General features: G+C 42.1%; 1 protein-coding gene and 1 long non-coding RNA gene across 3 annotated transcripts; both read left to right on the top strand.

The window, feature by feature from the left end:
- The first annotated feature begins 953 nt into the window (after window positions 1-953).
- LOC116060575 (myeloid zinc finger 1-like) lies at window positions 954-20732 on the top strand. Of its 2 annotated transcripts, none has more exons than XM_031314217.2 (4): window positions 954-1532; window positions 3258-3334; window positions 8441-8552; window positions 18164-20732. In XM_031314217.2, the coding sequence occupies exons 1-4, from the start codon at window positions 1256-1258 to the stop codon at window positions 19207-19209; spliced, it is 1512 nt and encodes a 503-aa protein (XP_031170077.1). In that variant the 5' UTR covers window positions 954-1255; the 3' UTR covers window positions 19210-20732. The 2 variants fall into 2 exon arrangements, with proteins under 2 accessions (XP_031170077.1, XP_031170075.1); XM_031314215.2 differs by having other exon boundaries at window positions 955-1532; window positions 8438-8552.
- Window positions 14119-16190, top strand: LOC116060583. The gene is made up of 3 exons (XR_004107537.2): window positions 14119-14310; window positions 14485-14491; window positions 16179-16190. It is a non-coding gene; the product is annotated as an uncharacterized LOC116060583 (long non-coding RNA).
- Window positions 20733-23665: the final 2933 nt, after the last annotated feature.

The following is a 23665-nucleotide window of genomic DNA, read 5'->3' as shown; positions in this document are numbered from 1 at the left end:
ATACATTAGACAGGTACCTATATAGTAATACTCTCATATACATTAGAGTACCTATATAGTAATACTCTCATATACATTAGACAGGTACCTATATAGTAATACTCTCATATACATTAGACAGGTACCTATATAGTAATGTTCTCATATACATTAGAGTACCTATATAGTAATACTCCTTCTCCTTCTTTCAGTGGCAGTTCTTAATTGAACAACCTTGTCGGCTGCATTCTCCACAATAAGTGTAGCACAGCCGTTGCACAATGAGATATTGCACAACTAACATATTGCCCAACCCCAATTGCCTGTATTGCATAAATGACACAATGCACTGACATATTGCACAACCCCAATAGCCTATGAATTGCACAACTAACATATTGCACAACCCCATGATGCCTGTGGAGTGCATGTTTTGTGCAAACTTTTACAAATATTATACAGTGTTTGAACAATTCGGCATTGTACTTACAAAACATATCAAAAAGATATTCATTCCCATCCAAAGAACATTTACAATCTTACTTAATGATAAAAAAAAAAAAATAAAACTCAAAAGGAAAGACACTTCAATACATAAAGAGAAAGAAACAAGAAGGTAGAAAAAGGAAACAATACAAAATACACAAAATACAATACAAAGAAAAGGTGAAATGGAGTATGCTATATAATCACATTTCCTTGAAACAAATCTTGCAGTACATCAGCTATATAAATACTTTTCTTATTATTAATAATTTGGATAGACTCAAAAAAGTTCCGAAATTCAACTATGAAGTGATAAAAGCTGGCCGAGATTTAGAACATTTCGCTTTATGGATATGAGACGTCCCTTGTAGAATGAATAGCTCTACAATCCTGTGTATTGTTTTGTTTTTGTTATCATAATTAATAGTTAACATCTTTTGCTTCCAATTTAATTACGTGATTCTTTTGAATATTGAAATCGTTTTCCATTTTCTTCCAGAACTCCACAGAATCTGTGCAGTGCATGGTGAAGTGATGCTGAACAACAAACTGACGTCATCAAGAGGCGACTCTCGCACCTCAAAGAACCACAACATTCTGGAGCACAGAAAAGAAGGCAGACAGTTAAACAGTCACCAGATATCATATCAGCCTGTTCACGCCCGTGCACCGCCGCCGCCGCCGCCGCAGCAGCCGCAGCAGCAGCAGCAGCAGCAGCAGCAGCCGTCTGCCGAGCGCATCCGTCCGTGCAGGGACAGACAGACAGACAGACAGACAGACAGACCTGGCAATGATGGCGGACTGTGTTGGCTTTCAAGCGCAAATCGCCTCGATTATAGAGATATTGGCCAATTCGGCAGTGGCGGAGATCTGCAAACTGGTGGACGATGGCTACGCGGCGCTGCGCTCCCAGATGGACCTGGAGCGGGAGAAGAGCGAGAAGGAGAACGATGCCCTGCGGCAGAAACTGCGAGAAATAGACGTAAAGGTGCGGAACTACGAGAGGAAGATGAGGAGACGAAATCAGCGGGAGGAAATGCACGCCGTTCATTTTAGGCCACCCGAAGGTAAATAGATAGAGATGGCAAGAGGCAGGGCTGCAGCTGGCCTGCTGGGTTGCACCATCGTTGCTTCATTATGTGTGAGGGAGTCATGGCACAGATCTGTCCTCGTTATATGCTTATTAATACGCATATATATGCGTATTAATAAGCCGATGCATTCAGTATTTAATCAATATGAGACCACGCAGTAGTGGGCCTGTAGGCTACTGGCTGTCAGTTTCCTGCTGTAACTTCTCATCATGTCTGGTCACACACTACCATGCTCCAATGGCTCCTGCACCACTGTGGACCTCAGCATCATACATGCACAGTATATCACATGTGTGGCAGGCTGGCCAACATGACAGTTATACTTCAGTTACATGCTGTTAGTTTTGGCCTCATTTCTCCAAATTTAGAGAAATGACATTGCATAACTCCCTGCTGCTGGGCTCCTATTAACCTGACTCCTTTCACTCTGTTCTATGTGTACAGTTTTTCTCTGATGGAGTAACTTGGCCTCATTTAGTCTTATGGTAATTTGATTAAACACATCCATTTAGAATTATGTAATAGGCCTATATAAGCACACAACTAGAATAATGAATGTCGTAAAACTAGATTTTGATAAAATGAGCTATTTAAATTAGCTGGATACATGGTTCATCGTTATTTGCTGTATCTCCGTGTGTACTTTGTCCACAACAATCCCACCAATCGATCCCAAAACATCCCAGTTAGAGAGGAAATGACCTAAACATATTCTTTGTAAATCTTTACAATCATTTCCCGAAGGATCTAAGCAGGCCTGCCTTATTGCACCATGCTGGTATGATATGTTCTATTATCACTACTTGATGCTATTTTTACATACGAACTGACCATTTAAGACAGCACACTGCTATAGTCTGAAGCACTGTAAGGTTGAAGCATAGACTGTATATAGAATGGACCACCAGATCCTGTGTCTCTGGACGGAGACCAGTGAAGGATATTAAGCACTTTCCCGGTGATGGCTGAGCGTTACTGAGCAGCCTCCAACTGAGCTTGAAGACGTAGATGTGACGTGAGCAACCTGTCTGAAAGTTGGAAGTCTTCTGGTAGCTGTGCCAAGAGAAATCTCAATCATTCCCAATCTAGCAGAGACGGAGAGCGTAGGTATATGTAAGGAGATAACATAGACACAGGCTAATTATTGATCACTAAAATGATAGTTAACATTAGTAATTAAACTTAAACAGCTAATGGAAGTCCAAACTGCCTGAGAGCTTCTCCTGTACTATACGGTAATTCCTCTACTATGAGACAGTAAGTCTCGTGGTTATGACCCAATCGTTAGTCTATTTTTATAAAAATGTCTGCTACGGAGCCATAACGTGAGGTACAAGGTAATGGAGCCTTTTATACATTGTCGTGTTTCTTTAGAAATAAACAATGGACAAATAGTCTTTAAACGCTTCAGATGTAAAGTTATTCTCTGTCAAAGTGACGTCAAAATGAATGGCAGTCAATGGGATGCTAACGGGGGGTGAGTGCTTGTTAGCATCAAAATGGCGCCATAGGAGCTACGCGTTGTGAGGAGAAGCTTACCCCCTTGGGTTGAAGCCATTTAGTAGCTTATTCAGAAGCTAAGAAATGACTTTGAAGGTTGTACATGCTAAATGATGACACAGTTGTCCAAAATCACACAAGTTCAAAAGGCAGGAAAACCTGTGGACATTACTCGCTCAGTGTTCTGTTGTTTTTCAGGAGCTGAGGACCATCAGCCTGTGGGGCCGCATCTTCCTGTCGCCTCTGATGACAAACCCTTTCATCACATTTCAAAGGTAAAGATTAATCAGCAGAATTTTTTAAAAATGTCTATTGAGTCACAGCTATTTCATGGTTATACTGTATGTAAGGCATTCGTTTATCCTCTGAGAACATAGAAATGAAGGCACTAGAGATGACACACACTGACAGGTGACCTGCTCATTTATAACTGTTGTGTACGCACAAAACGGGGCCTGAAAGTTGAGATCTATAAAAACAAACGTGCCGAGAGAATGTATGGAAACTCTGACCCATCTGCATGAACATTTTTGGTGACCGTAAATTGGCGACTCAGATGGTGAGGTGGTGAATTGAAGCCAGACTGTATGTGAGAGGAATCCTTGTATGATCATGATAATAATCTCACTTTTTATCACACGTGACTTTTAGATCCACTTTATCATAAACATTCAAACCAGCAGCCTTTTTTGTGCTGTGCTAGTGAGCCATTACTATTCCATTAGCAACTTTCAATCGTAAAGGTATAAGCCATATATATAAATCAAATTCTACTTAATATTTTATCAGCACTGTCTCACCATCACATTCCCCACCCCCGGAGCACAGAGCAGAGGGCCGGACTGGATGTTACTGACACTCAGTAGTCCGTTCTGGAGCTGTTGAAGTGCTAGGATGATGCTAGGCCATGGCAGGTGGCAGGACTCAGGAAATTCTGGCTTGCCTTCGCCCAATATACTGAGTCATTTGTACCATGTTAACTAGGCTAACTAATGAAATGATCATCATCGGTTGTAGAAATCTAAGATAACATTGTGTATTACACGGCCTTAGTTTAATACTCTATTCTGATTAGGTGGTGATGAGGCAGTGGATATGACACATGCCTTTGGTGTGTGAGATCTGGGTTCAATTCCCACTGTGATACATCAACCAATGTGTCCCTGAGCAAGACACCTAACCCCTAGTTGCTCCAGAGGCCTCTGACATATATATAACAATTGTAAGCTAAATGACATGTAATGATTGGTCAATTAGAGCAATTTTACGGTATATAACAGACCGTTGCCATGAAAGGAGATCATCATAGATTCTTGAGGACCATTTTTAAATCAATATTTGTGCTCATATGGAGCTCAAACTGCTGATCAGCGGATCACAACGGGAGAGAGAGGGTGGAGGAAACGGGGATCGCTAACAACGCTAATGGCAACAATGCAAAGAGAGCATCAGTTATCAATTTTTACTTGCCCCTGTACAAATTTTTTATTTGTTAGGGTATATCAAAAACAACAATGACTTGATAATGATAATGACAATGATAATTGTTAAATCTTAATTAAATTAAATGAACACAAAGCGTCCTGCAGAGTCGCGTAATTGCGACTTTATGACATTTCATAAAATTCTTAAGCAGCAGCGGCAGCAATCACTTTGGAGCGGCGACTAAATGTTTTGAGCGGAAACACTGGAATGTATACATATTTAGCGGCTGGCTGGCTAGAACGTTTTCTAAAAGCTTTCTAATTCCACCGTGCTTTAATGCTAATGAGCCAAACAGCGGACTGGTGGCTGGGTCTATGGTCGTCCACCTCACTCCTAGCCACTGGTGGAGACCGCCTTTTTTCGCCACTCTCCTCCGCTCTCTATCGTTCTCCTCTGCTCTCCCCCCAGCAAAGTCACATTAGTCCACCAGCGAGGGGAGTGAGCCAGAGGGTCAGTTAAGGCTGATTTATGCTTCTGCGTCAAATCGACGGCGTACCCCCGCAGACCCCTCTGCGTTGCTGCGAACCCCCCTCTGAGCCCTCCGTCATAGCTCGACGTGCACCTCCAAAAATGTGTAACATTGCGTCGAAGCGATGCAGGCCACAAGTACTGTGATTGGTCAACTGGTCCTGTGTGTTGATAGTCAACATGGCATCATGACTTTGCGTAAACATACACGCCACTTTCCTAAAGCCAAGTGGCGTGTTATCTGTACGTGTATGTCTACGCTGTATACAGCAGATATAAACATACTCAGTTATCGCGAGAACGTGCCGTGCTATCGCGAGAACAATGTCACACACGTGTAAAAAGAAAAAAAAAGAAAATAAAAAGGTTGGGTTTAGGGAAAGAACATTGGGAAAGACTTTAGTAACACTAAAAAAAGACAAAAACATGACGGTGACCAACGTCACACGCTTAGGGAAACAGTAAACGGTTGGGTTTAGGAAAAGAACATTGGGGAAGGCTTTATTAAAGGAACACAGCGACTTATTGAGACTTTGTCTTATTCAGCGTATCCCCCAGAGTTAGATAAGTCCATACATACCCTTCTCATCTCCGTGCGTGTTGTAGCTCTTTCCGACGGCTCCACCGGTAGCTTAGCCTAGCACGGATCCTGAAGGTAACTGGTTCCAACTAGCCTACTGCTCCAAATAAGTGACAAAATAACGCCAACATGTTCCTATTTACATGTTGTAATTTGTATAGTCACAGGGTGTACAAATTAGAGGTTGATCGATTAATCGGCCGATTTTTGGCATTTTTTTACATAATCGGCATCGGCCAATATCCCAGTATATCAAGCCGATTAATAAGCAGGCGCATCTGTGGGCAGCCTAGTGTTAAAAACATGAATAGGCGACATTTTTTACAGCGCGCCCAGACCAGCTGCCTCCAGCCCCTCCCCTCGTGAAGTCTTGCGCCATGTGTCTCGCACACTCACTTCAGGTTCAGACGCTACCGTTAGTAGTAGCATGTTGCTGGTGTTCTTGCCTTGGGATTAACTGTACTAATAAAACCGTACAAAACACCGCGGCCACACCGCTGTGGAAGCTCCCCGAATATCATTTATCAGAGTCTGGTTGTTACCCCTGTCCGTGGCAGTCTCATCCACTCCTATAACGGAGCTAACTGGAGCTAGCTAACCGCTAACGGAGCTAATTAATACATCCATGAGCTAACCGCTAACGGAGCTAATCGTTGCTAACAGAGCCTTCAGTTCTCCGTGCCTGTATCCATTAACTGCATCTATGGACTTGAGCACGAATAAAACCCTTAATGTTATTAAATTGGCTGGATGAGTTTTAAATTACAACTAAGAGTTGTTTCAATGACAGAAATGTGCTCAGATAAGATCCTAATGAGGTCAACAGGACATGTAACAGTAGGATCCCCAAAACACAGATAAAACACACAAACAAATGAACAATGATCTAACAAACAAGGTGAAGAATTGACTTTAGAGAGCCCTAGTCTTATGTGATTCAACAGGAGTTAGGAGGAAGTAGTGTTGAGATTAATAACATGTCACTTTCTGTGAAGCTTGCAGATTTGTATTCTCAGAAGTTTAATAAATGCTGCTAAGTGCATTAAACTTTATTTTTTCATTGAAAGGTTTATTTGACAAAGTTTATTTTCTTCTTACCTGTTTCGTTTATTTAATATATTTTTCATACATTATTTATACAATATAGGCTACAGTATGTTTTTACATTATACATTTTTAATTGAAGTATACAAGTGTAGATTGGTGAAGTGTTCAATAAATGTTTTTGTTGAGAAATTCTGTGTATATTAGTGTTACATTTTATCTTTCAAATAGAGGTTTAAAAACAAGCACATATCGGCCAAATATCGGCCAAAATAAATCGGCAGCATTAATCGCCATCGGCTGACCCTGATTTCTAAAGATCAGCATCGGCCAGAGAAAACCATATCGGTCGACCTCTAGTACAAATAACAAGGTCACATGAGACACAGCCATCTTCTAACCGTATACATACTGGGAACTATATTCTCAGAAAAGTGAAGCATTTCTACTCTCTGCTCCTCACCTCGGGACTTCTCAGGTGCTGCGAGCAGATCACTCCGCCCAAGTAGCAGAAGTAGCAATGCTTCGCCTTCTGAGAATATAGTTAGGAATAGGAGCCGGTTACCTCCAGGATCTGTGCTAAGCTAGGCTAGATGGAGCCGGTTACCTCCAGGATCTGTGCTAAGCTAGGCTAGATGGAGCCGGTTACCTCCAGGATCTGTGTGCTAAGCTAGACTAGATGGAGCCCGTTACCTCCTGGATCTGTGCTAAGCTAGGCTAGATGGAGCCGGTTACCTCCAGGATCTGTGCTAGGCTAAGCTACCGGTGGAGCCGTCGGAAAGAGCTACAACTTATCTAACTCTGGGGGATATGGGGAATATAAGTCGACGTGTTCCTTTTAAAAAAAAAAAAAAAAAAAAAAAAAAACGGTTGATAAATGCCACACGCGGGACGCGATCCCCGCTCTCCTGGGTGAAAGTCCCGTGTTTTACCCATCCACCCCCCCAACCAAACTCCCTCCTTTCACACTACTCCCTACGGCGAAAATTCACATGTAATGTAGGTCAATGGAGGCCAAACGGCGTTGATAAACACGCTAAGAAACAATTATGCATCTTCATAACACGCAAAAATGGCATAAGAATTGGCGTGTCATACATACAGCACTTAGTGAGATCAGTCTGTGATAGTGGGTGTTTCAAGCAGCCTACTGTGGGGAGTAGCAACATGCTAGTTCACTGACATCAGCTCTGCAAATAAACTCAGACATATTTTGGTTACAGTGACGGGGTTATCCGTTTGTAAAGGGTCTATATGTCAGTAACGTTTTGAAATTAGCACTTCGCCAGCAAGCAGTACTTTGTGGGCAGTTGTGCTAAAGTTAGCTTGCTAACATAACATAAACTGGCTGGCAGACACCTCGCAAATAACCTCAGACTTATCACCCCCTAGCGTTGTGGCGGTGAAATGCGCCGCGATGCAAAGCAACACCGACGCAGAACTCCGAAAGGGTCACGACGGCGTAGGAGCGACGCCTTAGCTACAGCGTGGAGTTGACGCAGAAGCATAAAACAGCCTTTAGACCCAGACGGACCGCGGGCTGCGCTAGGATTACAGACTTACATGCAGTACTCACACTGTTATGCTAATGTATGGTAGTATCCACAGCATTTCAACTGAAAGATCAATCTGTTTTGACCTGATGGGTTTCATTTGTTTTGACGGCAGATAAAGCTATATTTACTAGCCCGATGTCTTTTTACTTGTCTAAGGCCGTCAGGCAATCCTTCTCGTTGAGCCCTCACCTGATAAATGCAGATGTGTCTATGTCGTGTTCCAGCTGCTTTTCCCTGTCTCACAGCAGGACGAAACCAAGGCGTTGCCACTGGTGAAGCAGGAAAAGGTGGAGAAAGATGACTGCAACCTGGACCTCAAGGTGGAGGTCAATATCAGGGCAGAGTGTGGCCTGTCTACTGGTGAGTGTGCTCTGTACTGTACATGATTAAATCAGTGTTTTTCTAATTCTTCTTATGGTTTCAATGTTTACTCTGGTTTTCATACAAAGAAAGCAGAATATGAAGACAGGAATAATATCACAGACGACCTCCGTAATTATTACACAATACTAGGGGCCCCCAGGTAATACTAGTCCCATGCGAATAGGGCTTTAGTCACAGCAGACATTTGTCTGGCCTTGACCAGGTAACCTAGAGTTTAGAATATGTTATCACAGATATGCCTCACAGATAAGTCAAGAATGAACCTCTATGGTCTATTCATTTGGCTTCCAAAAGAGGGAAAGACAGAAGGGAACAGAAAATGCTGTTGACTAACTACATGTAGGTTTTAAACATGGCTTGGTGTCGAATTGACTAATGTGAACAAAGACTATTATTTGTTTGATATTATGTCCTTTAGTTTACAGTTCCCTCTGCAACTTTCTCAGTGATCAGTCTTTTGCTCTCAGTCACGTTTGCAGTTGCGCTCCCAGCTTTCTCGTTTGCGCTTCCAGACTCTTTGTTTCTCGCGTGGGTGGGTCTTTCAGGGGTGCATCCCCATTGGCTAATGAGTTTTTTGAGTACACTTGAGTAGGGCTGCTCCCTCTTAGTCGATTAGTCGACTAATCGGTCGTTTTGGTCTTAGTCAACTAAGATTTCTTTAGTCGATTAGTCATGTTTTATGCTTTTTTCATGCTGAATGACTTATTTCCAAGAAACGTACGAGCACATCTCTGGTAAACACAAGAATTAAAGTGGTGCTTTTGCATGACTCTTTGTGGAGAAACTCAGATTTACAGATCTGTCGATTAAATCAACTAATCGATTAGTCGATACAATTGAATGAGTGTTAGTCGACTAAGAATTTCTTCAATCGAGCACAACCCTACACTTGAGTGACAGCTCAGTGCTTGACCTAACGTTTCAGTGCAGCTAACGTTAGAGAGACTTTAGAGAACACACAAACACCCTAAACAGTGGATTACAACACGATTAATAAAGTGTAAGTATTGATCATATAATACAGTTTTCCTTTAGAGATGACAATTTGTTTTGCTTCAGTAAGTGATTTTTGTTTGATACTTGAGAAGTTTTGCTTGGATTTAAAGGCACAAAAATAATTCCATATTTAACTAGCAGTTGCGAACCTGGGCTGCAATGTAATCCTATAGAGGAAATGTGCACCGTCAATTTCCATCCACTAAAACAGGGCTCAACATAAAAAAGAATCCCCAGTGGCCCCCGGGGCCAGTAGGGGATTGTTTTTGTTGGCCCCTTCTACATTTTTACTGGTCCTGAAAGAAATATCATAGGTGTGATTGGCACAGGAAAATACCATGAAGCTTCAGAAAATGGTTCTAACCCAGCTAGCCACTGCCACTGGATGTTGTGCCATTAGCAGTAAAGCTAGACCAGGGGTCATCAACTACATTTTTTCAAGGGCCAGAATCTTTTTAAGCAGCCACTCCGGGGGCCGGACTTTCAAATAAAGAAAATAAAATGTATTTATACCTAATACGCATATTCTTGTTTGATATTTCACTTTCTTACTAAATTAATGCTATATTTTTTTTACATGTATTAGTGTAAGCAAACTCCTAAAAACATGGAAACTCCATAATGATAACTAGATAGGCTACTTAACTAGAAAATGAGCTCAGATTAGGTTCAGTTCACTGAGGAGTGATGGTTAAAGTCTTGATTACTGAAACATAATCAGTGTCCTGATTGGTGGAAAATGCTTGCAGAAAGAAAGGCCTGTTGTCAGGTAAACATGTCACCGTCAAAGAGCCTGAAGCGAAAAGTTGTGGAAAACAACAGCTTTAATGATGAATGGACTGATAAGCAGGCTAGCATTCATCATGTATGCCTCATTTGAAATAAGACAATGCTGTTGCAAAATAATACAACCGGCAACATCATCAAGAATGAAGAACGCGGTGTCATTCACGTGCATATTAAGTAGCCACGTTTCTGTTTTGGTCTTATAATACATCCATAGGTTTACTGCTCCAGCGGAGAGGATGGCTCGTTTAGACAGCGGCTACGTTTACAAGATTTTGTCCAAAGTTCAAGATTCGTTGCAAACTAATACAAACAGTTAGACTACAAACTGACATCTTTCATTTTAGCTTGTTTGTAAAAAGTCGCTATTTGCAGAGTAGAGCTGTGTTTGCACAGCGCGGTGGACAAGAGTGGACAGCTCAGACTGAAATATGGGTTTCTACATGTTTATGCCTGTAGAACAGGTAGGTGGGTATTGATAAGTATTGACTTTTTAATCATGGAGGGTTTATTGTAGGCTACTTACATAGGGTGACCGGGACAGTTCCAATTTTCAGTTGCGTGTCCCGAGTCCCGACAAAAGCCTGTCGGGACGCTAAAATGTCCCGGTTGTCAGTGATTACATAGCCGATCTGGTCTTATTATAGCCCGATGATTAACTAAACCCATGTAGAAAGACTAATAAAGCATCCAGCTATGATTTTAACAGTGTGTGTGTGTGTGTGTGTGTGTGTGTGTGTGTGTGTGTGTGTGTGTGTGTGTGTGTGTGTGTGTGTGTGTGTGTGTGTGTGTGTGTGTGTGTGTGTCTGTCAATCGTAGCGGTCTGCGTCTGCATAATCTCTGCAGCCAGCCCTACAATGTATATTTGTAAACAATGCCTAGATAGATAGATAGATAGATAGATTTTTATTGATCCCAAAAAAATGGGAAATTAGGTTAGGTGTGTTAGGCTATAACGCGAGTAACTAACTCGAGTACTCTATATAATTTATGCGAGCACATGAATTGTTGAAATGACTGATAATGCCCATCCCTACTACGTTAGCCGTGATATGAATGAAGCTTACCTGTTAAGTCAGGAGGAAATGGGCCAACTCGGCGTCCTTTTGGGCTCTAAGCTGTCTCCACATTTTACATGCTTCTCCATAGGGCTGAACGATTTTTGAAAATAATCTAATTGCGATTTTTTTCCCAAATATTGCGATTGCGATTCGATATTCGATTTTTTTAAGCTCTTTGTCTTCTGTATTATTCAAGAAAGACAAACAATAAATCATTTTATAGTATGAACAACACACAATTACACACTAGACAGTTAAATAAGTAAAAATATAGTATATATATATACACACACACACACTCACACACACACACACACACACACACACACACACAACAGTGTATTTTTTTTTACAGTGTACAGAGAGGAGCTGCCTCCAGCCCCTCCCCCTCGTGAAGTTACGTGCTGCCGTGTGTACTTGTTCAGAGAGGCTATCGTTACGTTAGCATGTTGCTGGTGTTCTTGCCGTGGGATTAACTGTACTAATAAAACTGTTGAAACACCGCGGCCACGCTGCTGTGAAAGCTCCCCGAACGTCATTTATCAGAGTCTGGTTGTTACCCCTCTCAGTGGCAGCTCCTCCACTCATATCTTTATAACGGAGCTAGCTAACTGCTAACCAGAGCTAACCGCTAATCAGAGCTAATCGTTGCTAACCGAGCCTTGAGTTCTGTGTACCTGTATTCATTAACTGCATGTATAGACTCAAGCCCGAATATAACCCTTCATTTTATTAAAATGGCTGTAAAAGTTTTAAACTACAACTCAGAGTTGTTTGAATGACAGAAATCTGCTCAAGGTACGGCGTAGCGTTAGCATGCTAGTTGATGCTTTCTCTGCGGAGTGCAGACTGATTTGCTCTCGCGAGTCATGTGACCAAATCGCAGCCTTTGCGATTAGGAAATCACATTTTAACATATCGCGATATTATCGCAAATGCAATTAATCGTTCAGCCCTACTTCTCCAATATTTACCCGTGTTTTACCTCTTCTCTGGTTATGCAACTGTTTAGAAAAGATGGAGAACACTGGCTTTGGCATTGTTGTCAGAAAATATAGCATTTCAACTTAGTATGTTTCCTTAATATCTGTTGAAATATTGTAGACATTTCTTGATAAAATACAATAAATGTATTCCAATTGCACCTTTCAAGTTTTACTCGAGTACTATACTTAGTAAGTACTTGTACTTTTTTTTCACCCCACTTTCTACTTCTACTTCACTGCATTTATATGTAAGCTTTAGTTACTTTACAAATAAATATTGTTACACACAAAACATTCTTAGAGTTCATTATTATCATACGACTTGTGCATAATGATGTCCCCACCTTACCTAATGCTTTAGTTGATGTGTTGTTCATGCATGAGGTCATGGCTATGAACTCATGTCAATTCCTGATTCATAAGATATAAAGGAAGGAAGTAATGCACAAATCATGAATTAATTCATGCATGAATTCATAATTGTGTGTGTGTGTGTGTGTGTGTGTGTGTGTGTGTGTATGTGTGCGTGTGCGTGTGCAGCGTGGGCATCGCTGTTCAGAATCTCGTCTATCTTCCAAAATGCAACGCTTGTATCCAAATGAATTGTGTTTGAAGCTGCATGGCATTTAGCTGGTTTGGCTGGTCGGCTTCTGTTGGAAATTGCCGCAAACTAAACAGTACATGCCATCATCTCCTTTCTCCACCCAGGTGTACTGTGTTTTCCATGACACTAGGAATGCCCTCTGTCACTGGCCCGTGCGGGCCAGAAACTGGCCAATCAACTAGCCCGACATACTTTTTTACTGGCTCCGGGCCATCGCTTATGTCGAGCCCTGACTAAAAGTTCTGTTTTTGCCACTGACAGGCTCAGATTGTTAGTATAAATGTCTGACATTACGGAAAGGATCCCTACAGAGATCGACCTTTTTGTTAAAGAATAAGATTGTTGTGTATTTTTGGCTATTCCGTATTCCGTAGTTGAGATACACCTAATGGATTGAACATTTTTTTTTTCTTTTTTGTTTCTTTTCTTTGTTGTATTTTAAACTGCTTATTTTTTTGTGTTTCTAACCTGTAGCACTTTGAGATCTTTGATGAAAAGTGCATTATAAATTAAATGTATTATTATTATTATTTATTATTATTATTATTATTATTATTATTTATTATTAACTTTAGATTCCGTTGTTGCTGTAAAGACATGCTGTGGTTACCAGTGTTTTATCTAGTAACATGAAACAGTGGTGACGAGGATGTCTGGATCGATGCTTGCTGTCGCGACGGAGGAGTTTTATTCTGCTTTTCTCTGCCGATGCATACTGCTGGCATGTTTGCTGTGTGTGCTGAGGTTTGTGTGGCCAGCTAAGCGGGTAAGAGCGGAACAGTGGAAAACCAACTGGTACAAAATCTGAGTAGCGCCGGGGAATTGAAAGGGCTGATGGTACAGAAGGGAAGTGTCTGTGAATACGAGAGCACCAGATAACCAGGAGCCCTAAAATGGCTGTAGTTATTGGCACAATCAGTCCCTTTGATGAGAGCGCGGAGCAATGGAGCTCCTACACAGAGCGCTTTGACTATTTTGTCACGGCTAATGGAATAGAGGATAAGAAGTAAGTGCCTACTTTTCTGAGTGTGATGGGCCCAAACACATTTAACTTGTTACTAGGGTTTCAAAATTCCGAGAATTTTCAATGTTGGAAACTTTCCATGGGAATTAACGGGAATATATGGGAATTAACGGGAATTAATGGGAATAAACTGGATTTTTTTTAATATTGCTTGTTATAATACTGTTAGGCTATAACAGGGAACTTAAATGTAGTTGGAAAAAAACATCTTGCAGCATAATCTTGGTTAAAACAACCTGATTTAATGCAACTTCAGTTGAATGTCCTCCCTATATTCGTTTGTAATACATAACCCATTGCTATTAACCTATGTGTGTTAATTGTATAGCCCACTTGTTCTTGATAGGCTGGAAACAATAGACAGCGCTGATGGTTAGCTTAGCACGCATATAACCATAACCATAGTAAATTAAAGGCAGCATGCTAGCTACCTTCATATGTTAAGCTAAAGGTCAATGGTTTGGGCTACTACTTAGCCTGCAGAGCTATTGAGGCCACACCCACTGCACAGATCATTTCTAGAATCCAACATTCTACAGCTGATTGAAGCTGATTGAAGACAGATTGAAGACAGTTATTACAAAAGAAAACGTTAATATTTATGTTTGTATAAAATGGAGTTTGTATGAATTACCCAGTAAGTTTACAAGAGAGACTTGCAGTCACTCTGAGAGTCCTGGCATCCGTTCATGCTTTCTATTTCCGCTTTGTCGTGCGCCGCTGAAAAAAAAAAAAGAGTGGTGTGCGACCTTCGGCTCGCGCGCTATAAATCCAGGCGCGCCGGCAAGATCTACGTCATTTTGATGTCACAATGGCGCGTGCCAGGTTGGGAACGGCCAGTATAATTCACCTCTTACGGTTCGTTTAGGAAACGTGACACACGGGACACGATCCCCAGTCTCCTGGGTGAAAGTCCTGTGTTGTTTGACCCATCCACCCCCCCAACCAACCTCCTTATGCGGATTTTCGGTCTTTCATACTACTCGCTACCGTAGTCGCTCCTAATGCTACGTCATCTCCTCATTGACTTTACATTGGCATTGTTTTCCATGGTGGCCACACGGAATTTTCACACATTCCGTGCCACCACCACGTAATGCACTGTTAACAGTTTGTGATCATTTCACGGAATTCTGTGAGACCAGGCTGGCAAAAACAAATGTCCTGCCAGCCTGATGTTTAAGAGAGATCTGGGCACCACTTTCGATCTCTTGAAACCATCAGCAGTAAAGGACACTGTTCAAAAGCAACAAGAGAAGCAGATTATGTAAAGAGAACATCAGGCCAAAGAGAGAGTTTTCACTTATGGAGAATCTGTGTTGGCAGCAACTACAGAAGCACATCTAAGTGGGTTCCTGCAACTGTTCTTGCACAAACTGGACCAGTATCCTATACAGTCCAAACCGCTGATAGTGTCTGGAGAAAGCATGTTGATCAACTCCTAAAGACTCCTACCGTGCCTGCAGAACTGTCTTGTGGAGATTCTTCAGATGCACTTTTCAACACACCAGTTTACTTACCTACACAAGTGCGACACTCAACCACATCAGAGACAAACGTTCCAGTTGCAGATGTGGCTGGGAAAGAGACACCTTCTTTTGCATCAGCACCAGAAACAAGCTCTCCAACAAAAAGACTGATGTTCGTGCAGACTGCCGATACTCTACCAGAGAGCGGCAGCCTCTTGCACGCCTGAATTATTAGATTAAATAGTGACATGGGCACAGTCAGGGGCTGGAGGTAGTCTACCCTCACCCCTAAGGTAGCATAGAAAAACACAATGTTGAGAAGGTTGTAATGTTCATATTTTTTGTAAAATTGTGAATGTTGTGTTATAACAAGAGCTAATAATTTGAGTAGACCTTCAGTTGTTATTTCCCAAGGACATCTATTGTAAGAGGAGAGGAGATGTTGTGTATGTTGGGCTATTCCGTATTCCACAGTTAAGATACACCTGATGGATTGTGGGTAACTTCAGTTTACGTTGTTGGTGTTAGCCATGCTGCTGTAAAGATATGCTGTTGGGCTAATAAACGGTTAATGTTCCGTCGTAGTCTGTGTTATCATTGTTTTTTTAAGATTATGTTTTTGGGCTTTTCTGCCTTTAATTTTTGACAGGACAGTTAGGTAAGAAAGGGGGGGAAGACATGCAGGAAATTGTCACAGGTCGGATTTGAACCCTGGACCTCTCTGTCGAGGCATAAACCTCTCAGTATATGTGCACTTGCTCTACCACTGAGCCAACCCGGCCACCATGTTATTATTATTATATCTAGTAACATGTAACAGTGAAGAATATAACAAAGATCCTTTTTGTTTAACCAGAAACAGCTCCGAAATCGCCATCGCCAAACCCACCAGACTCCATTTAAATAAACAATACTTTAAGTGTGTATTAAGCCAGCATATTTTCACATGTAAATGGGAGAATTAAGAGTTTATTTCAACCAAACCAGAGTGGTGATTGTTGAAAAAGTGAAAAGATATACCAAGACAACTTTTGATGGTTTTATTTTGTTTCTGTCGACTTTGAATGAAGTGCATTTTACGATGATATAATTACTTATTGTTTATTTATATGGAGTCTGTATGGGTGGGTGGGTTTGGCGTTAGTGATTTTGGGGCTGTTTCATGTTAAACTAAAAGGATCTTACTCTTTAACTAAAAGGTCTATCTCTGTAGGGATCCTTTCATAATGTTGTCAGACACTGAGAATAATAATCTGAGTCTGTCTGCGGCAAAACGAGCACTTTTTGTGGACATGAATTGAAAGTGCGCAATTGCCCAATAACATACCAAATAATTTCGCCATCTTGCCTAATACTGGACCGGTTTCCACAATTGTTGTTTCCATCAGTCACTTAGACATAAAAACATGGGGAAATAGGTTCCAGGTTGAAAAATACCAAAGTCGGTAACACCAGGCAGTAAAATAATGTGATCTCACAGAGATCAAAAGCAGATCATCAGGGTATTTAGTTTAATCAAAAAAATACACACTCATTACCTAGGATGAAGCTACAGCTTCCTCACAAATTACAAATGATAACCAGGATGCAAAAAAGTTAAAAAAAAAAAAAAAAAGTGTTTCAGAAAATTTTATCAAAACAACTTAGATTTTCTGAGGCAGGGAAAACTGAGTTACACTGAGTAGAACATCTTAGGCAGTGCTTAATTTGTAAAGTGGGAGGTCCCGGAGCGCAGAGGGGGGGTGGATCCGGCAACTCAAAACGGGGGTTGGAGGTAACGGAACAAAACAAAAGTACACTGCCTACGTAGCTTCTTTGCCTAAAAAAGCCTAAACAACGCTGTGTGGACATCAGGGCAATGTTTATTTTAATTTCAGAACATGCACTGCATTGGTGCGAAATGTAATGTCTCCACATTCTTGATCGGCGGAAACGATTTTTGCTTGTTTGAGATCTGACTGGCCAGCGTATTTGAACAAGTTAAGCAAACTTTGTTGTCTTTTTGACATTTTTCCCCTGAGTGAAACGAGGCTAACAGCAATCTCAACCAGCACAAGCGTTTGTGTCACTTGAAGTGCCTCTCCTCCCTCCGTCCCTCTCCCCCCTCTGTCTCCCCTCCCTCCATCCTTCTCCCCCCTCTGTCTACCCTCCCTCCGTCCTTCTCCCCCCTCTGTCTACCCTCCCTCCGTCCTTCTCCCCCCTCTGTCTCACCCTGAAAATTCACCTCAAAACGCATCGAAAATGCAAATACAAGATTTTTGTGGAACTTCAATGGGGAATAAAGACTAACAAGACAGATAACAACATTGAACACTACACAAACAGTCATTTATTTTTTTCATTTAGGCGATTAATTTGTCATTTGTCATTAATTTGAGGTGCCGGATCCAATAAAAAAGGTTCCGGATCCAACATCGGAGGTGTTCCGGCTCAAATTAAGCCCTGTTCTTAGGTGTGATCTAACCTAGATTTGTCCCTAAGTCGAATTTATTTATAGTTTTTGATTTTCCTAAATTCATTCTATTCCTGTCAAATCTTATCAGCCCTTTCTGTCTGGCTTTATAAAAGCCAATGTGTTAAGCAGCAATAATGTTTTCTTAATGATTCTCTTTATATTTCTCTTTTTTTCTTTAACTGTTCCCCTGTGCCCTGTGTCTTCAGCCATGGAACCCAGTGAGGAAACCCCCCCCAGTGATATTGTTCTTAACACCAGTGTCGCCAACAACACCTCCACCACCCAGCCCTCCTCTTCCCCCACTGATGCCACAATGGACCTGACCTGCAGGCCTCGGGCGAAACGTAAAGCCGCCGTACTTCTGGGCAACAGTTTGACATCCAGCGGTGGGGGGGTCACGGCCTCCGAGGCTACTCGCAGGGACCTTGGAGGGACCTTAATAGATGGTGCTCTGAAGCCAGAGATCCAGACAGATGATGCTACAGAAGATGAACTTCATCCCTCTCAGCTGTCAGCCCCTGTAGCCTCCGATGAGCCCAGCCCCGACCGCCTCAACAGTCTGGGCCTGGACCTGGCCTGGATGCAGGAGAGGGTCAGCCATCTTGGTGCAGCATACGCAGTAGCACAGCTGGGTTTGGGGAACACAGAAACTGGCCACCCCTCTGCCTCCTTCCCCTCGCAGGGCGGAGGAGACAGTCTAGATGGCCCTCCAACCATGCTCTTCACAGGTGGCGCTCATGAAATGGCTGCTTTCGCTGCCTCCTTTGACATGGCCGCTGCCGCAGCTGCCGCTGCTGCTGTCGTGGCTGCATCACCTCCACCGCCTCCTCCACCCCCTCCCACTACAGCTCCTTCTGCCACCACGACCATCCAGAGGCGGCCTTACGGTAGCAGCGCTGCTTCTGCTCAAGAGCCCGTGGTGTGCGCTGTGTGCGGGCGCGTCTTCCCCAGCGCAGCCGCCCTGGAGCTGCACCAAAGGGTGCACACAGGGGAGAGGCCCTACACCTGTCCCCACTGTGGGAAGGGCTTTGCCCAGCCCAACAACCTGCGGGTCCACCTCCTCATCCACACTGGGGAGAGGCGTTATCGATGTACACTGTGTGGGAAGAGTTTCATCTCGTCCAGCCACCTAAAGAGGCACCGCACGGTCCACACGCAGGAGAAGCCCTACAGCTGCTCGCGGTGCGGACAGTCCTTCAGTCAAATGTGTAGCGTTCGCAGACACCGGCAGCAGTCCCAGTGTGGTTTGTAGACTGACCGCTGGAGGAGGTGAATGGCATCTGGAACTGATCCTCATACAGTTTGGGGGCTATGACGGGTGAATGATTGAAATCCTTTACATGGAAATTCTAGCGTCTTATGTAAGCACGAACAAAGAAGCAAGGCTGTATCCTGTGATGTCATGGCACGTAGAGTTGATATTTGTGAATTGTGTTTTTTTTAAGGCAAAGGATAGGATTTTCCCTGAAGCCCTCTCAACCTTTTCCTACTCCTTGTTTTAAAGTGAGAGAGGATCACAGAGTGGTAAAGAGTGCCTGAGACAGTGTTGATAACACTAAATCGATCAAATTGTCATTAAATCGTATTGTTTGTATTTACATACATAACACATTTTGGCTGATGATGCTGGGACACTGCCATCATCACGGTGTACCTGCACTGTCCACTGACCACTTTGTCTAACAGGATGAACAGAACATGAATATTTTGAGCACCTTACAGCTCTATAGTATTGAAGTAATGAGTTGACTTATAATATGACTTGACTTAAAATACAATTAAAGTTCATCCAACGTTAAGCAAAACAAAAACGAAAAATCTATTCTTGCCTTATCCTACTGTGATTTTCCAGATTTACATTTCCAGACACTTCCAGCTGTTGTTTTTTTAGGACTGCTGGCCCTACAAGATTTAATTTCTCTCACTGCAAAGTGTCAATATCAAAGGATGCTGAGACGTCTTCAGTGGAGTTCTTTTTTTGTTGACTGGAAGCAGGGAGAACCTGTTAGCTTATGCCTTGTTTCCACTGTATGGTACGGCTCTGCTTGACTCGACTCACTTTTTTGGTACCAGTACTTTTCTCTTTTCGTTTTCCACTGCGACGCTGCACAAAAGTGCCGTGACATCATTTTCAAAGCAACACTTGCTGAATCCTTTCATCTGCAACCAAACGGAAGAACATCTGTACATCCTCAGTTGTATGCCGTAGTGTACTACGCCGTAGTTTTGCAGGTTTGTGCAGGTTGTCCAGTGTCACGCTAGACCAATCAGTGGTCTGCAGTGTTTTAACTCCTTCAAGTATCAACTGAGCTCGCTTTGAACCTCCACCAAGGTGGTACCAACAAAACAGTACCAGGTACTTTCCACAAATTTTGCTCATGGAAAACCAAAAAAAGAGCGAGTCGAGTCCTAGCCTACGGTGAAAACACGGCATTAGTTAGCCTAACTCAGTCAAAAGAGGAACAGCTACACATTCCAACCACAACAAAGCTGTCTAAGTGGCATGTTTATGTAGTAAACATAATGTAATTTTTATGAGCAGACAGTTGTTACTGAGCTAAACATTGACAGCACACAGCATTTCTTTCTCCTCAGAGAGGCAATTTGTATCACAGCACAGAGACAGACTGCAATAGCCTGGGGCCCCCAGCTAAAAGGGCCCCAAACAGCTATAGATTTATTATGGTGTTTAGATATAAAAAAAATATTGAATTATGTTACTATTCTGATTCATTCTAAACCAAAACACCTTGCAAAAGTCCCCCAAAGCACTTTAAAAATATGATACTCAACTATTTCTACTAATGACCTACTGTGTACTTCTACTTCAGAGAAAAGCATTGTACTACTACATTCACCTGATTACCTGAAATGTTAGTTCTTGAATGCAGGACTTTTACTGTGTGGTGTTATTATATTTATATATACTAATAATAGTTTTTCTTCTACCACTGCCAATTCCAACATTCTCAGCATAGTGCCATTAGTATTGCAAACTAACATCATATGAGTTGCAGTGGCAGAGTGGGGCTGTTCCTGGGGCTGTCGGATCCTGCTCGTTGACTCCAGGGAAGCAAAGAAAAATTTGGATTGTACATCGTATATCCAGCATCCGCAATCAGGAACACCGGCAAAACACACTTAGCAGAGGTATTCATTTTCAATGAGGTCGCTGGTAACCCGCTGTAGATTACATGCTGCACACAGTCAGCAGAGCCCTGAAGCCCCGCCCCCACCGCACACCGTTTATTAATATTGAAACTGTCGCATGTCCAAATTGCAAAATCCGACACAAATACATCCTTGGGTAGCCAGTAATACACCCACTAAGTGTGAAGTAGATCGGATGAACAGTTCTCGAGATATGCAAAGACTGATACACACAGACACACACAGATTCCTTGCTTTATCATTTTTAGACTAGTGCAGTACCCTGAGCTGCTTGAAGTGTGGTCGGGGGGGGGCGTGCCAGGGGTGGGCTCCAGGCAAACAGCGTCTTGCTTTACTTTTGACCCTTTCTCTAACTGGGAATGTTGGTATTGGCAGTGGTAGAAGACAACATTGGTTGTGTTCACAGAGTTTACTAAAAAAGGTTAAAAAAGTCACTGTAGCTGTTGTGGTTTCCGGGCGCTACCATCTCGCCAGTCACAAAGTGTTGATCTCCAAATGTGAATGAACGGACTCCATAGGAGGAAATGTCATTCTTACTCACTGTAGCTCTTGTTCTTCCGGTCGCCGCCTATCGAGCCAGTCAAAAGAGCCTCATATAAAAATGACATTTCCTCCTATGGAGTCCGTTCATTCACATTCTGAGATCGCCTATTTTTGACTGAGAAAATGGCGGATAGCGTAAACAACAACTGCTAACGTGAGTTGTTTAAAACCTTTCCTTTTAGTAAACTCAGGGTACACAAACAATGTTCTCAATGCTTTTGTTAAGGTGTAGAGCCCCTAGTGATACTTGGAGCAAAGTCTCATGTTGTGTCGAGCCTTCTTAGTGTTTTAAAAATAGATATTTTGATGCTAGCATAAAAGTGTCCCTAGCACTCCCATTCAAAAGGCCATTTGACTGAAAAACGAGAATACGGTAAATCTTAAAAGTGACGATTCCGTCCTAAATATGTTTTTAAACAAAAGTTTGACTCGGGTACATTCACAAAAAGTCCCTAGGTTGCATTTTGGTGAGAGTTATGCTTTAACGAAGAACAACTAAAAGCTAAAAGGGAAATTAAAAAAAAGGGAAAGAGAAAAACAACGGGTGATGACGTGAGTCACACTCGGTCGGGCTTTCAACAGATGGAGACAATTACGGGATTGTAAATGATTCAAAACTGACCCTGAATTGGCCCTCAGGTATGTAATATGTCTATTTCATTCATAAAATAACTTTACATTGTGCGATGTGGTTGTATGTCTGTAGCCTAGATTAAATGACGTCCCCCTTCCATTTAGCGCAGAGGTTTAATTCTTTTTAGTCCTGTTTGTGTTGGCCTACTATTTTCTCTTACCCTGTCCTCCTGTACTGTGTAAAGAGTCCGTGGGTTTCATGAAATGCGCTATATTAATCTAAGTTATTATTACGTTGGTTGCTACAACAATCTATTAATGCTTTGGCTTGTGACCCAGTGACAGTGATACCTGGTTTATCTCACCAGACATCCAAAGTAGGCTAAGTTACCGTAGCAACAAGTCTTGAAATGCAACGATATATCTGTAATGTATTCTTTTATTGTAAATGAATGATTTTCTGTCCGAGCAAAATATTCAGCGTGACTATACGACCTCCCGGTAACACTTACTCAGTAATCTACAGTGGTTAATTCAGCACCGTAAAGAAAAGAGCTTTATGACAGCAGGTGTGGTAAACAGTATCACTTTTGTCCAAAGCGCCCGCTAGAATCAACACAAAGTGAAAGTTACATATAGACACTTTAAATTTACCTCACATCTGTTCAAAGTGGAGCTTTTTACTCTAATATGATGCTGCATAGTGTAAGGAATAATAACGCATCATATTTTAATCGTATTTTGTGAGTCAAATCTGAGTCTCCAACAGAACCAGTAACATTTCTGTCAGGTCAATGTAGTAGTACAATGTTTTCCTCTGAAGTAGAAGTACACAGTAAGTAGTATACATTTGAGTTGCATATTTTATTTTTTAAGTGCTTTGGGGCCTTTTGTAAGTTATTTTGATGTAAAATGAATACGAATAGTAACATAAATCACTATTTTTCACATCTAAACATCATAATAAACGTATAGCTGTTTGGGGCCCTTTTACCTTGGGGCCCCAGGAATTTGCTGACCCTGCCTAATGGTAAAGACTGCCCCTGTTGTTTTTCCTGTGAACCAGAGTGTACTGTACCGGTGTTTCTGACCTTGAGGCGCTGCAACTTGGGTATATGATGCAACTATGTCATGGCAGGTGTGTTGCTCAGGACCCAAGGAAAGCAGTGTCGAGTGTTAAGTTGTTTATGAGCGGTTCTCCAGAAAGGCCAAACGGCTCATTCTGAACAGGCATGTTTTGAACGGGTACTGTACTAGTTTTGCAAAATGTCAGACTATTCCTTTAAAGCACTTTAAATAGACACATAAATGTAAATGGACTGTATTTATATGGCGCTTTTCTAGTCTTAATGACCATTTAAAGCGCTTTTACATAGTACAGGAACCATCCACCATTCACACACATTCATACACTGTGGCCG

The sequence above is a fragment of the Sander lucioperca genome, chromosome 4 (genome assembly GCF_008315115.2).
Source record: "Sander lucioperca isolate FBNREF2018 chromosome 4, SLUC_FBN_1.2, whole genome shotgun sequence".
Lineage (NCBI taxonomy): Eukaryota > Metazoa > Chordata > Actinopteri > Perciformes > Percidae > Sander > Sander lucioperca.
This window is presented reverse-complemented; position numbering and strand designations above follow the sequence as displayed.

Bases quoted from the DNA above. Each gene is read 5' to 3' on its own strand.
- LOC116060575 (XM_031314215.2), top strand. From the start codon at position 1,256: ATGATGGCGGACTGTGTTGGCTTTCAAGCGCAAATCGCCTCGATTATA. The intron at 3,335-8,437 runs GTAAAGATTAAT...CCTGTCTCACAG, and splicing joins CCTTTCATCACATTTCAAAG to CAGGACGAAACCAAGGCGTT. The intron at 8,553-18,163 runs GTGAGTGTGCTC...CTGTGTCTTCAG, and splicing joins AGAGTGTGGCCTGTCTACTG to CCATGGAACCCAGTGAGGAA.